At 36.4% G+C, this 12,138-nt stretch overlaps 1 protein-coding gene across 3 annotated transcripts in view; it reads right to left on the bottom strand.

Annotated features, from left to right (window-relative positions):
* Positions 1-12,138, bottom strand: part of KLHDC1 (kelch domain containing 1) — a 47,023-nt gene that overhangs the window by 15,620 nt on the left and 19,265 nt on the right. For all 3 annotated transcript variants that reach the window (XM_049706895.1, XM_049706894.1, XM_004270028.3), the window contains 4 exons: positions 9,206-9,284; positions 7,483-7,566; positions 3,516-3,599; positions 2,935-2,993 (listed from right to left, as the gene is read on the bottom strand). In XM_049706895.1, the coding sequence (XP_049562852.1) occupies positions 2,935-2,993; positions 3,516-3,599; positions 7,483-7,566; positions 9,206-9,284 (306 nt within the window). The remainder of the gene's footprint in view (positions 1-2,934; positions 2,994-3,515; positions 3,600-7,482; positions 7,567-9,205; positions 9,285-12,138) is intronic.

The raw sequence follows: 12,138 nt of genomic DNA, 5'->3' as shown, positions 1-12,138 counted from the left end.
TGGTGAGGGAAAAAAATAGAAGAATCTAAGTACTGTGTTAGTCAAAACAAAATTTTTCTGATCATCTCAGATCTCAAAAGAAAAAACTGCCCTCCCTAGTATAAAAAATTTTGATTCTACTAATCCTACCTACAAGAATATTTTTAAAACATTTTTAAAATTCTTGAAGAATTTACACAATTTCTTTCCATTTAATGTCTATCCCACTTGGCCAGAACACAGACTGAAAATTAAAAAGTCAATTCCTAGTTATTCACAACGCATACTGAGCATCATTCCTATTGAAACCAAGCTGGACCCGGTAGGGCTCCTGGGCACAAGAGCCTTTCCGTGTCCCCTTCCCTGAGTTCCAAAGGGTAGGTTCAAACAGCTGCTAATCAGGGAAGGGAGAGGATGCAGACACAAGGGAGGAGCAGTCAAGAAACAATAGTGCAGCCTTTGGGCAGGGTCCTGGTTCTGCCTCAAGGGATACACATAATATCTTTGAGCTCTTCTGCTGAACTGAAACCTCCACCAAATGCAAGATGTTAACTACATGACAAAGCATGTTTCATTCCAGAGAAGGTCACAGTTTGCCCATCACCACCTGACGCCAGATGACCTCTGGATTGAAGGAATGTGGGCCCTGCACGTACCCTGATCCTTATCAGCAACCCCGCCCCTGGACTATAAGACTCCTCACAGGCTCCCCCTGGTTGGGACACACAGTTTTGAGGGCATTAGCTTGCTGTGGCTCCCTTTGCCTAGCGAAGCAATAAAGCTATTCTTTATTACTTCACCCAAAACTCTGTCTCCGAGATTTAATTTTGTGTCAGTGTTCAGAGGCTGGATTTGGCTTCACTGTTAGTTAATCAGTAAGACTTCCTCAGGTTTTTAACAGAAATATTTTCATGTCTGTCATTTTTTACTGTTGTTTCACATTTAATTTTGTATTTTCAGCTGACTTCCTTAAGGATATTATGGGATTTTGTTGTTGTTGTTGCTGTTGCTGTTTACTTTGGTCTATTTATTGTAGAATTTCCCGAAAATGCTACTCTAACTTCACAATAAAAGTATGCAAGCCACTCCAGATCCAGGATAAACCTCTAAAGATTTCAAACAAATACTCTCATATTCTTAAAATGAAAACAGAAATAAAAACATAAGCACAGGGACTTCTCTGGCCATCTAGTGGTTAAGACTCCATGCTCCCACTGCAGTGGGCATGGGTTTGATCCCTGGTCGGGGAACTAAGATCCCACATGCCACGTGGTGCAGCCAAACAAAACAAAACAAAACCATAAGCACAAAACTTTAACTAATTTAGGAGGTGAGGTCACACCATTCTCCAACATTCCGGAATGCTCCAGAATAACATGGGCCGTTGGTAGAAGATGTAATTTATTTTTTCCAAAATGGAAATACTTTTACTGTTTTTGTTAACTATAAAAAACATTTGGGTTACAACACATTCAACAACCACAAAAATAGTTTTTAAAAGGGACAGTTCTCCTATAATCCTGTCCTCCAGCAATAAGAAACATTAATAATTTGGTATATATCTTTCCTAACTTTAATGTACATATAAAGACATTTATTAAAAATATACAAATAGGATCATATACTCTGTTCAATTTTTTTCATTCAACTAATATATTTCAGAATATTTCCATGAAGCATATTGTCCTTTGGTAATGGAAGTACGGCAGCTCATTGGGCAAATGCACCATGATTTAAACAACCCCCACTTACGGACATGAGGGTTGATGTCATGTTTTTGCTTTTATAAATAATGTTGCAATAAACATCTTTGTTGTGTGTGCACACACACATACATATATGCACACACATATAAACACTTGTCCAATTTTTGTCTTAGGAGAAATTCTGGATCAAAGTAGAAATTCCATTTTATATTTTAAACATATTACCAGACTACCTTCCAGAAAATTATACCAATTTAAACTCCCACTAATTGTGTTACAACCTAGCACAAACCGATCATTTGTAATTATTTTTATCCGGTAAGTGAAAACTATTATTTTTATTTCAATTTCTTTAATAATTTATGAAGTTGGACATCTTTTAAAAATAATTTCTGCATATTTGTATTTCTTCTATGAGTTGCTCATTTCATGTTCTTTGTTCACTTTTATTGGTCTGTTTGTCTTTTTCTTACTGATTTTCTGAGTTCTTATGAATCTTAGCCCTTTTGGTTAGAAATACTGTAAATATTACTTCTAGTTTGTTTTTTGTTTGCATTTTCCAATTTGCTTTTTAACTTTTTGTGGTATATATTTCTACACAGAAATATTTAATTCTTAAATGGTCTTATCAATCAGTCTTTTAATTTATGAATTTTGGGTTTATATCATCTTTATAAAAGCTTTTTCCATGAGGAGATTTTAAAGATAATCTGCTATATTTTCTTCTAGCACTTTTGAGGTTTTATTTTTAATAGTATTTATACTTTGGCATAATATATAGGTCTGATTCCAAATCATTACATGAACAGCTGAACTGATAGCTAAATATATTTATTCTATTGCTAAATATATATTATGAGCAATAAAATCAGAATTTGACTCACTCGGTTATCTGTTGACCTGTGATGACCCCATTAAAACTTCATTTGTTCTACTGACCAGTCCTCAAGAATATGTAGTATAAAACCAGTACTTTTACATAATCAATTTTCAACTGCTAGTGTTCTCATGTTTTATATAGTCTAGTTAAAGAACGAACTCTATATTGAAATCTATATATTCCTTGCTTAAGCAAAAAATCTGAAGGGGAAGAAAATATCAGTTCAGTTTTACAGATCCAAGTTTGGGTTATACCATGCATGTGTGCACACGTCTGTGCAGGCAGACACACACACACACACACACACACACACACACCCCACACACAAAAATGCCTACAGATTAAAACATACTTAAATTTCGAACTTACCTTCCAGACCAGGTCCAGGTATCTAAGTTTAGATAGTGCAAATCATTCATCCTAGTTTGCTAAAATAAAAGTGTATGAAATTAGTCAGTGTTTTACATATTTCATGGGCTAAAATTTTGGTTTTAAAATAAATTCAGATTAAAAATGGATTAACTCTATTTTACTTAACATCAGAAGTTTATATATTGGGAAACAATGCTAAGCATTAATAAAATTAGCAAATTAATGTGTAAAGGGGGAAGGGAAAAAATGAGTTTAAACTAACAAGATTTAGCAAATTAATGTGTAAAGGGGGGAAGGGAAAAAATGAGTTTAAACTAACAAGATTTAGATAATAAGAAATTAAACTTTTCTGATAAATCACTGAAGTGAAGGATTCTCCCCCATTAAAATATGATTTATAATCACCTGTGATTACTCATGTATGGTCCGTTTAGGGAATAGAAGATTTTAAAAAGTCATTATTGAATGACATTTTAATCTCTAGACTATTTGAATGTTCAGCTATTCCACAAAATCAAAGGATCAATTTTTGTAAGAAGCATCAAAGATTAAAGACCATTTCCATAAAAAACACTAACCAAAACTCGTCCGCCAAAGATATAGCCCTTATTTCCGAGAACTGCACACGTATGCGCGGCTCGTGGCTGCGGTGGAACACCACCCTGCAAGCAGAGATCAGAAAATGGAGAGCAAAGGCTTGAAACATCTATAATGAAGTCACATTCCTATGCTCAGTATGAGAAATACTTGACTGCTAAGTTACCATTACCTATGTAACTTAATTCAAAACCTTAATGCAAAAGTTCGTTCTCAATAGTAATAATTATAGACAAATACTACTCTTAAGGAATTACATTTATTCACCCTGATTTTTACTTTTTTTTACAATATTGACTGATTTATTTTTTTTTAATTATTTTATTTTATTTTTTTTGGCTGTGTTGGGTCTTATTTGCAGCATGTAGTATCTTTTATTGTGGCACACGGGCTCTCTAGTTGAGGCATGCGGGCTCAGTAGTTGTGGTGTGAGGGCTTAGCTGCCCCACAGCAAACCAGGGATTGAACCCACGTGCCCTTCATTAGAAGGCAGATTCTTAACCACTGGACCACCAGGGAAGTCCCTGATCTTTACTTTTTAAAGTGTTTTTCTTAAATGCCTGACACTATTTGGCAAAATAAGATTTCACATAGGGACTTCCCTGGTGGTGCAGGGGTTGGGAATCCGCCTGCCAGTGCAGGGGACATGGGTTCAAGCCCTGGTCCGGGAAAATCCCACATGCCATGGAGCAACTAAGCCCATGCGCCACAACTACTGAGCCCGGGCGCCTAGAGCCCGTGCTCCGCAACAAGAGAAGCCACCGCAATGAGAAGACCACAGTGAGGAGCCCGTGCACTGCAACGAAGAGTAGCCCCCGCTCGCCCCAACTAGAGAAAACCCGCACACAGCAAGGAAGACCCAACGCAGCCAAAATAAATAAGTAAATGTATAAAAAAAAGAAAAAAATTTTCACATAAATTTTAGCTTAAAATATAAATATTTAGGGCTTCCCTGGTGGCGCAGTGGTTGAGAGTCCGCCTGCTGATGCAGGGGACACAGGTTCGTGCCCCGGTCTGGGAAGATCCCACATGCCGCGGAGCGGCTGGGCCCGTGAGCCATGGCCACTGAGTCTGCGCTTCCGGAGCCTGTGCTCCGCAACGGGAGAGGCCACAGCAGTGAGAGGCCCGCGTACCGGGGAAAAAAAAAAAAAAAAAAAAAAAAAAAAATATATATATATATATATATATATATATAAATATTTAAAAACATTTTCTGTCTCTCCCTTGCCCATCCCACCCCCTCTTTTCCTCCCTTTTCCTCTCTCTTTTCTCTCCCTCTCTCTTTCTCACTCTCACACACACACAGAGACACACACACACAGAGTTAATATTAATATGAGTGAGCAGTACACTGTGTGATGATCTCAGAGACTTAAAAAGAAATCAATCTGCCCCCCCCAAAACTCTTGATGCTTCAAATTCCACAATAAGAACTTCATTCTTGGCTTAAGCCAGTGTTTATCTCTTATTAAAACTCTTCACATTAACTGATAATACTTCTTTATACTTTACTTTGAATAAATATAGCAGAACTTTTCTTCAGAGAAGTTTGGGGTTGGTGGGAAAAGAGAGGGTATAATGGGTAGATTAATGAATAAGATTTGAAGGAAGAATTTTCTGCATAATTTCCATGTGTTCATGGTGGGTACTTCTGTGTATATATTTAATTCCAAGTTCTGAAAGAACCCAACATTTTCAGCTCATTGGCTACCAAATGTGGGCACAGGAAATTTAAGCACTACATCCAATATCATAACCTCCTAGAATTTTTTACTTGAATAATTATGAGGTCAAAATGGTAAGAAATAATTCAGATATTACCTATATAACACTTAAATAAATGAGAGAGAACCATAAATGAGAAAGAACCATTTGTGTTGCAGTTCCCAATACTTCCAACAAAACAAAAGTTTTATTGTCCCATCCCTGATCTGAAATTCTGGAAAAATTCTTCTACTATATACACATTCATTATGAAATAAATATTGACTTTCTCCTTTTTTATTTATGAAATACATTTAATATCCAACCAAAGCTTCTGAATAAACTGAGTTCATACCAGTCCAAACAAAAACAAAGTAATGGCATTTGCATTAGCCTGTGTGGCTAACTGCATAAATAATGCACAGTGCTTATTAGGTCATTTGAAATACTGAAAATAACCCAAAGACCACTATTATATTCTACTGTTCTCATAGGGTTATAGGTCCCATGTAGGAAAACACTTTCAACTTTCCATTTAACAGATGACATTATATGGCTTATCTAAAAGTACACAGTTCTTTTCAACCAGTTTCTTCAACTTCAACAGCAATAACTCTAACACTCTACCATGTTACCTTTCCTTTTGCTGCAGATATTTAGGAACAATTAATTAATTTAAGAATGTCTCTAAAAAATAAAGGGAACAAATTCTAGCTGCACCCACATCAGAAAAACCTTCAGATATAATATAAACAATGTAAGAACTTATTTGAAGAAATAATCAGAGAAATCACAGTGAAAATACTGTTAAACACTAACTGAAAGAGTGTCAGTGCCCGTTAGGCTGTTGGTGCAGAAGGGAGGAAGGGGTACGGATTAAGGTAAGGAGAGAGAGAAGGAGTCACAACAGAAAGACCTGAAGTCCAAAGAACTAATTATAAGCTACCTCAGTTCACTTATCCCAAGGAGTACATTCTAAAAATATGCCTGCAGTAGCTCCAGACTCTTGCTTATTCTCTAAGGGAGCAGAGCGTTAAGAGGCCTGAAAGAGATCCAGGATGAGTTTCAGTAGATCCAGTCTCAATAATATTTCTCTCCACCTGCTTGCTGATACGAAATTATTTTAACAGAGATAAGATGCTTTTATTTCATTAATACATAAATCTTAACATTAAAATGCTGACTGCAGGAAAATTCAATCAACAAATATGATCGACTGATAGTTGATCAGTTCCAAAATTAGAAGAGAACAGAAGAGCACTGAAAACCTGAAAAGCACTGCTTGGAAAAAGAGGATGCTGAGAAGGGTCAAACCTTGTAACACCTGCTATTTTGCACAGAACCTCCCTCACTACCATCTACAGAAGCTGAACTGCAAGGAGATTTAGTCATATGTGCATGTTAGTGGACAGAAATTTGGTTTTGCCTGTTCAGCATTGTATTCTGCACAATTCCCTTGAGCTGACCAATCACAATACCTTGCTCCCCTAGGGACAGACCTGAGACTCAGACCTGGCCAGTCATCCCCTTGGCAGCAGGGACTCATATAGAGTAGGAACATGCCTAAGTAGAGCCAGAGTCCTTTTCTAGGACAAAGATATAAACATTGACAGAATACAGCACCAATAGAAAGATCTGCTGGTGTAGCCAGGGCCATATTCCCTTCTAAATGAGCTGGACAGTCTGCAGTAGACAGAATAAAGCTAGCACACAGAGAAGCAGGGAGAAGCCAACAGAGAGATGCAAATATTGTGATGGTGTTGGATAACTGGCTCCAGTTCCTAAGGTCCTGGTCCCTGTAGCTCTTCCACTGTGTGAGCCACTTCAAAATATACTTCCCAGCTATGTGAGAATTTTTTAATGGCGTAAACTAATGTGAATTTGTGTTTGCTCACTAGCAGATGAAAGAGTATTAAGATTTCGAGGGTTTATGAAACATGGGCTTTTTAAAATCATGGACTTTGTTACACAAGGACTTTTTAAAAGAGACTTCATTAAATCAGGGCATTACACGTGTGGGTAAAGAATGATGACGGCGCCTCTTTAGATTTTTCTAGAAAACCTTAGTTTAGCCTGGAGAAAAATATGTGATTAAAAAAAGTACTAATAACAGTTCTCATAAGAGAACCCCTTTGTATATGATAACAAACTCAATTACTGAAATCCAATAACTCAGTAAAAGAAATAGATTTTAAAAGTATTAATGAGTATACAAACATAAAGGTGACTTTTTACAATACTTACTTTAATTTCTGGTTGAAGCCAACTCTGTGTCTTTGTGTCAAATATGTGAACATCATTATGCCATCCCCAGAATATCTGCTCTTCCTAAAAAAGAGATTTTAAAAATATTTTTAAAAGCTTTTATAATTTTTAGATTAGTATTATAGTTTCACTGCATATTTACTGGTGAAATAATAGGCACTTTTACAGAAATAGAGTTAAGTGTGACCATAGTCATAAAGCTAACGCATACACCAGTGTAACCACAGTCGTAAAGCTAATGCATATACCAGTGGCTCACAAAGTGTGGTCCCTACGCCATAGCAGCATCACCTGGCAACTTTCCTTCTCGTAGTATTGCTTGCATGAGTCATAACTTTGCTTGTTGACAATCTTCCACTTCTCTCAAAGGAATATCTCTTTTAAAATTGCCGAGAACAGAATGATATTTACATTTGGAAATCTCTTTTCCTAAAGTACAGGTTCAGAATTCCTAATCATTGCTGTTAGAAACTTTAGGGAACAATGATTCCTTTTTCCAAAAAATTCCAATCAATTCTACTTAACCAAGCACCTTGTTCTTATGCATCAAACTTATGCTCACTCTCTTGCCTTCTAGGAAGACGAAACTATTGGCAAGGCAAAGATTTAGCAGTTAGACTGTATTTAGCATCTTCTGCATTGCTGAAATCCTCTACCACTATTCTAGCTTACCTCTGTACCAGTTTTATGTTATATGTCAGGAATATGTCATTCATTTTTGTCAGGACTTGTCAAACAAGCCAAATAAACTACATAATTTATTTAGTTTAGAATCTAAATGAAAAAATCTCCCTGTACACCATAAACTTTAGGACATGATCATTAGCCTAACTGTACTAGAGGAGAAAAAAATGAGAGACTTCACTGATGAGCAGACATAATTAATGGGAAGTTATATTACTAAAAATTATCAGTAATACTGTAAGTAGCAAAACTTTAAAGATATTTCATTTTAAAAACTCAAAAACCATGTAAACCATTTTTAACACTTAAAAACCATTCAGTTTTATTAATTAGCATGTATTAATTTCACACATAGTCTAAATAAAGACTATGGAGAATTTTTAAATACCTATATACAAAGAGATATACATGAACTGTACATATACCTTTACATTAATAATGTATAATAATAATACATTCTACTAGAAGGTAAAACTGAAGAGTTACTGTGTATCTTGGTGGTGAGATCAATGGTTTTTAAAGTTATCGTTTAAAAGATTTCATTTTTATAAGTCATGAGTTCTTTCCTTAATAATAATTTATTCTCTAACCAGTAAGAATAAATAGAAAAAGTAATATGACTACCAACTTACTCACTCTCATACAGAAGCCAGACTGAGCTATGAATAGTTCTGGTGGACGTACCTAAAAGGAGGTGTATGTCAGCAACAGCCACTGCGGTTACCTAAGAACAAAGTTTTTCCAAGTTGTGCTAAAGCCACTAGTTTTCTAACAGAAGCAGCTATAAGTGATTAATGGCATCAGAAAAGACACTACTCTGCCAGTAGCCATGAAGGCTGATATAATTAGGTGAGAGAACTTCCTGCAACTGAATCCAAATTCAAAAGAGAGAAAATACAATTTTTTTCATAATATCAATTACAGCAAATTAAAATGAGAAAAACTGGGTTCATTATTTCTGAAGACTGTAACGTGACACTAACTTAGAGGAAAATGTAAACAGGGATTACTCTCTTACCCAAGACGCATCATGAACATCAAAACAATCTTGGAGTTCATTGTGTCTCCTACACCCATAGCCACCAAAATATATTAATCTGAAAAACAAAACAAAGCACACACTTTAGGAGTTCTACTTTCAGTCTGTTCACAGAAAGTTGGAAGACATCATTTCCGTCACAACCTAAACAAGCCATATAAACTACAAAACCATAGTTAAAAAAAAAAAAATCAAAGAGCTATGGGAGCAAAGAGACCTAAATGAACTAATTCCAGAAAGTGATAAGCTCTCAGTAGGAGAGAAGAGGCCCATGGCTGCTTTCATACCTGATGTAACAGCAGGAGGAGAAAGAATCCAGCACAGATTGGGTTTGTAAAAGAAGCCACCCAAAATTTTAACAGTCACATGTAGGCTGGCATAGCAAATTAGAATCTTAAGAAACTCAACCACAGAGGGAGCTTGAACCTACTGAACAACTTTTTCACGTAGTCTTCAGGGAGGGCTCAGGGTCAGTCACCAACAGCTGGAAGCAGAGAAGAGCTGAGCAACTCTCCTTGAGGCAATCTGAGCTATCAACTCTAAAGTTTGGGATCTGGGCAGGAGATCTGACAGAAACACCTCAGAGGCATGCCAAGCCGTTATAGCATACAGGGTGGCTGCCCTCAAAAGGCCAGGGGGGGAGGGGCAGTGCTGAAAGAGATCTCTCAAGGTACAGAAAGTATAAAGTGGGATTGGAGAGCAAAGAGAACTCCCTAGCAACACAAGTAGGCTATGAAACAAGGAGAGATCTCCCACAGTTCTGAGAAGTAGGTACTCAGCTGTGAAGCACTGTTCAAAATCTCTAGACAATCTCTAGTGCTCAAACATGGGGCTGTAGCAAAGGAAAGTCTTGGTCCTGCATGAGAACATTTGAAGCTGGTGGTTAAACTGAATCAAACTAAAGCTGCAACAAAGCCCAGACACAGATCAACTATAGATTAGACTGACTTAAATCCCACTCTAGCAACCTGAAAAAGGAAAAAAAGGGCATGTCCTTTTCTGGAAAGAAATATTGTTTATTCCCAACTTTACTGTTCTTTCATACAGAATGTCTGTCAAATGATGAAGAAATTACAAGGTATAAGAAAAGGCAAAAAAAGTGACCTATGATCAGGAGAGGAAAGAGTCAATATAAGCTGACTCCAAGGTGGCCCAGATATTAGAATTATTAGACATGGCCTTTAAAATAACTATGGTAGAAATAGTAACAGACCAGTCTGTAAAAGGTGGACAATGTGCAGGAAGAACTAGGTAATTTTGGCAGAGACATGGAACCATGAAAAAGAGTGAAATGAAAATGCAAAAAATTGGAAAATAAGATGTCAGAAATAAAGAAATTCATTACATAGTCATAACAGGAAACTGGACATAGCAATTGAAAAGATCAGTGAACTTGAAGATAAGTCAACTGGTAAAAAAAAGTATCCAAATTAAAACAAAGAGAATGAAAGAGTCGGGGGCGGGGAAGGGAGCCCAAGCTCTGTATAACAATATCATATGATCTAATGTGTATATAATAGGAGTCCCAGAAGGAAAAGAGACAAATAAATGGGTAGAAGAAATATTTGTTAATTAATAAGAACTTCCTAAAACTGATGAAAGATATATATCCACCAACCCCAGAAGCTCAGCACACTCCAAGCTGGATAAATACAAATAAGTGAATTTCTCACCAGAAAAATGGAGGCCCAAAGGCAATGTAATAAAGTCATTAAAGTGCTGAAAGAAAGAAAAAAATCTGTCAACCCAATGAGTAAAAAACATCACAAGGGAAATTAGAAATTACCTTGAAATGACTGAAAATGCAAACAGAATAAAACAAAACTTATGGAATACTGTGAAGGTGGTGCTCAGAGGGAATCTTATAGCTATAAATGCCCACAAATTTAAAAAGAAAGATCTCATATCAATAATATAACCATACATATCAAGGAACTAGAAAGAGAAGCAAACTAAACCCAGAGATAACAGAAGGAAATAATAAAAATTAAAGGGGAAATAAGCAAAATGGTGAATAGAAAAACAATAGAGAGAAACAACAAAACCAAAAGTTGGGTCTTTGAAAATATCAACAAAATTGACAAACCTTTAGCTAGGTTGACTAAAACAAAAGTAGAGAAAACTCAAATTACTAAAATTAGGAGTGACAGGGGGACACTGAAACTAGAGACTAGTTTCAACTAGAGAAAGCCCACATGCAGCAACAAAGACCCAACACAGCCAAAAATAACAGACAGAAATAAAAAGTATCATCAGAGAATACCAAAAAACTGCATACCAACAGACTGTATAAACTAGATGAAATAGAAAAATTCCTGGAAAGACACATACTTCCAAAAGGGGCTCATGAAGAAATAAAAAATCTGAATAAACATATAGTAAGTAAAGAGACTGAATCAGTAATCCTAAAACCTCCCAACAAAGAAAAGCCCAGGACCAGATGGCTTCAGTGGTGAATTCTATCAAATATTTCAAGAAGAATTAATACCAACCCTTCTCAAACATTTAAAAATACTGAGAAGGAGGGAACACTTCCTAACTCATTCAATGAGGCCAGCATTATCCTGAAACTGAAGCCAGACAAAAACACAACAAGAAAACTGCATATATCTGATAAGGGTTTACTATCCAGAATATGTAAAGAATTCCTACAACTCAATAACAAAAAGATAAAACAATCCAATTTTTTAAAAATGGGCAAAGGACTAGATATTTCTCCAAAGAAGATATACAAATGGCCAACAAGCCCAGGAAAAGATGGTCAACATCATCAGTCACTGGGGAAACACAAATCAAAACCACAATGGTGGCAGGGGCTGGGGGAGTCCCTCCTCCCACCTGAGGCTTCAGGCTGACACTGGGGTTGGGGCCTCTACAGCACAACAGTGTACGTAGCGTAGAAACGCTGACAG

The sequence above is a fragment of the Orcinus orca genome, chromosome 2 (assembly GCF_937001465.1).
Source record: "Orcinus orca chromosome 2, mOrcOrc1.1, whole genome shotgun sequence".
Taxonomy (NCBI): Eukaryota; Metazoa; Chordata; class Mammalia; order Artiodactyla; family Delphinidae; genus Orcinus; species Orcinus orca.
The sequence above is the reverse complement of the archived record's forward strand: the minus strand, read 5'-3'. Positions and strand labels throughout refer to the sequence as shown.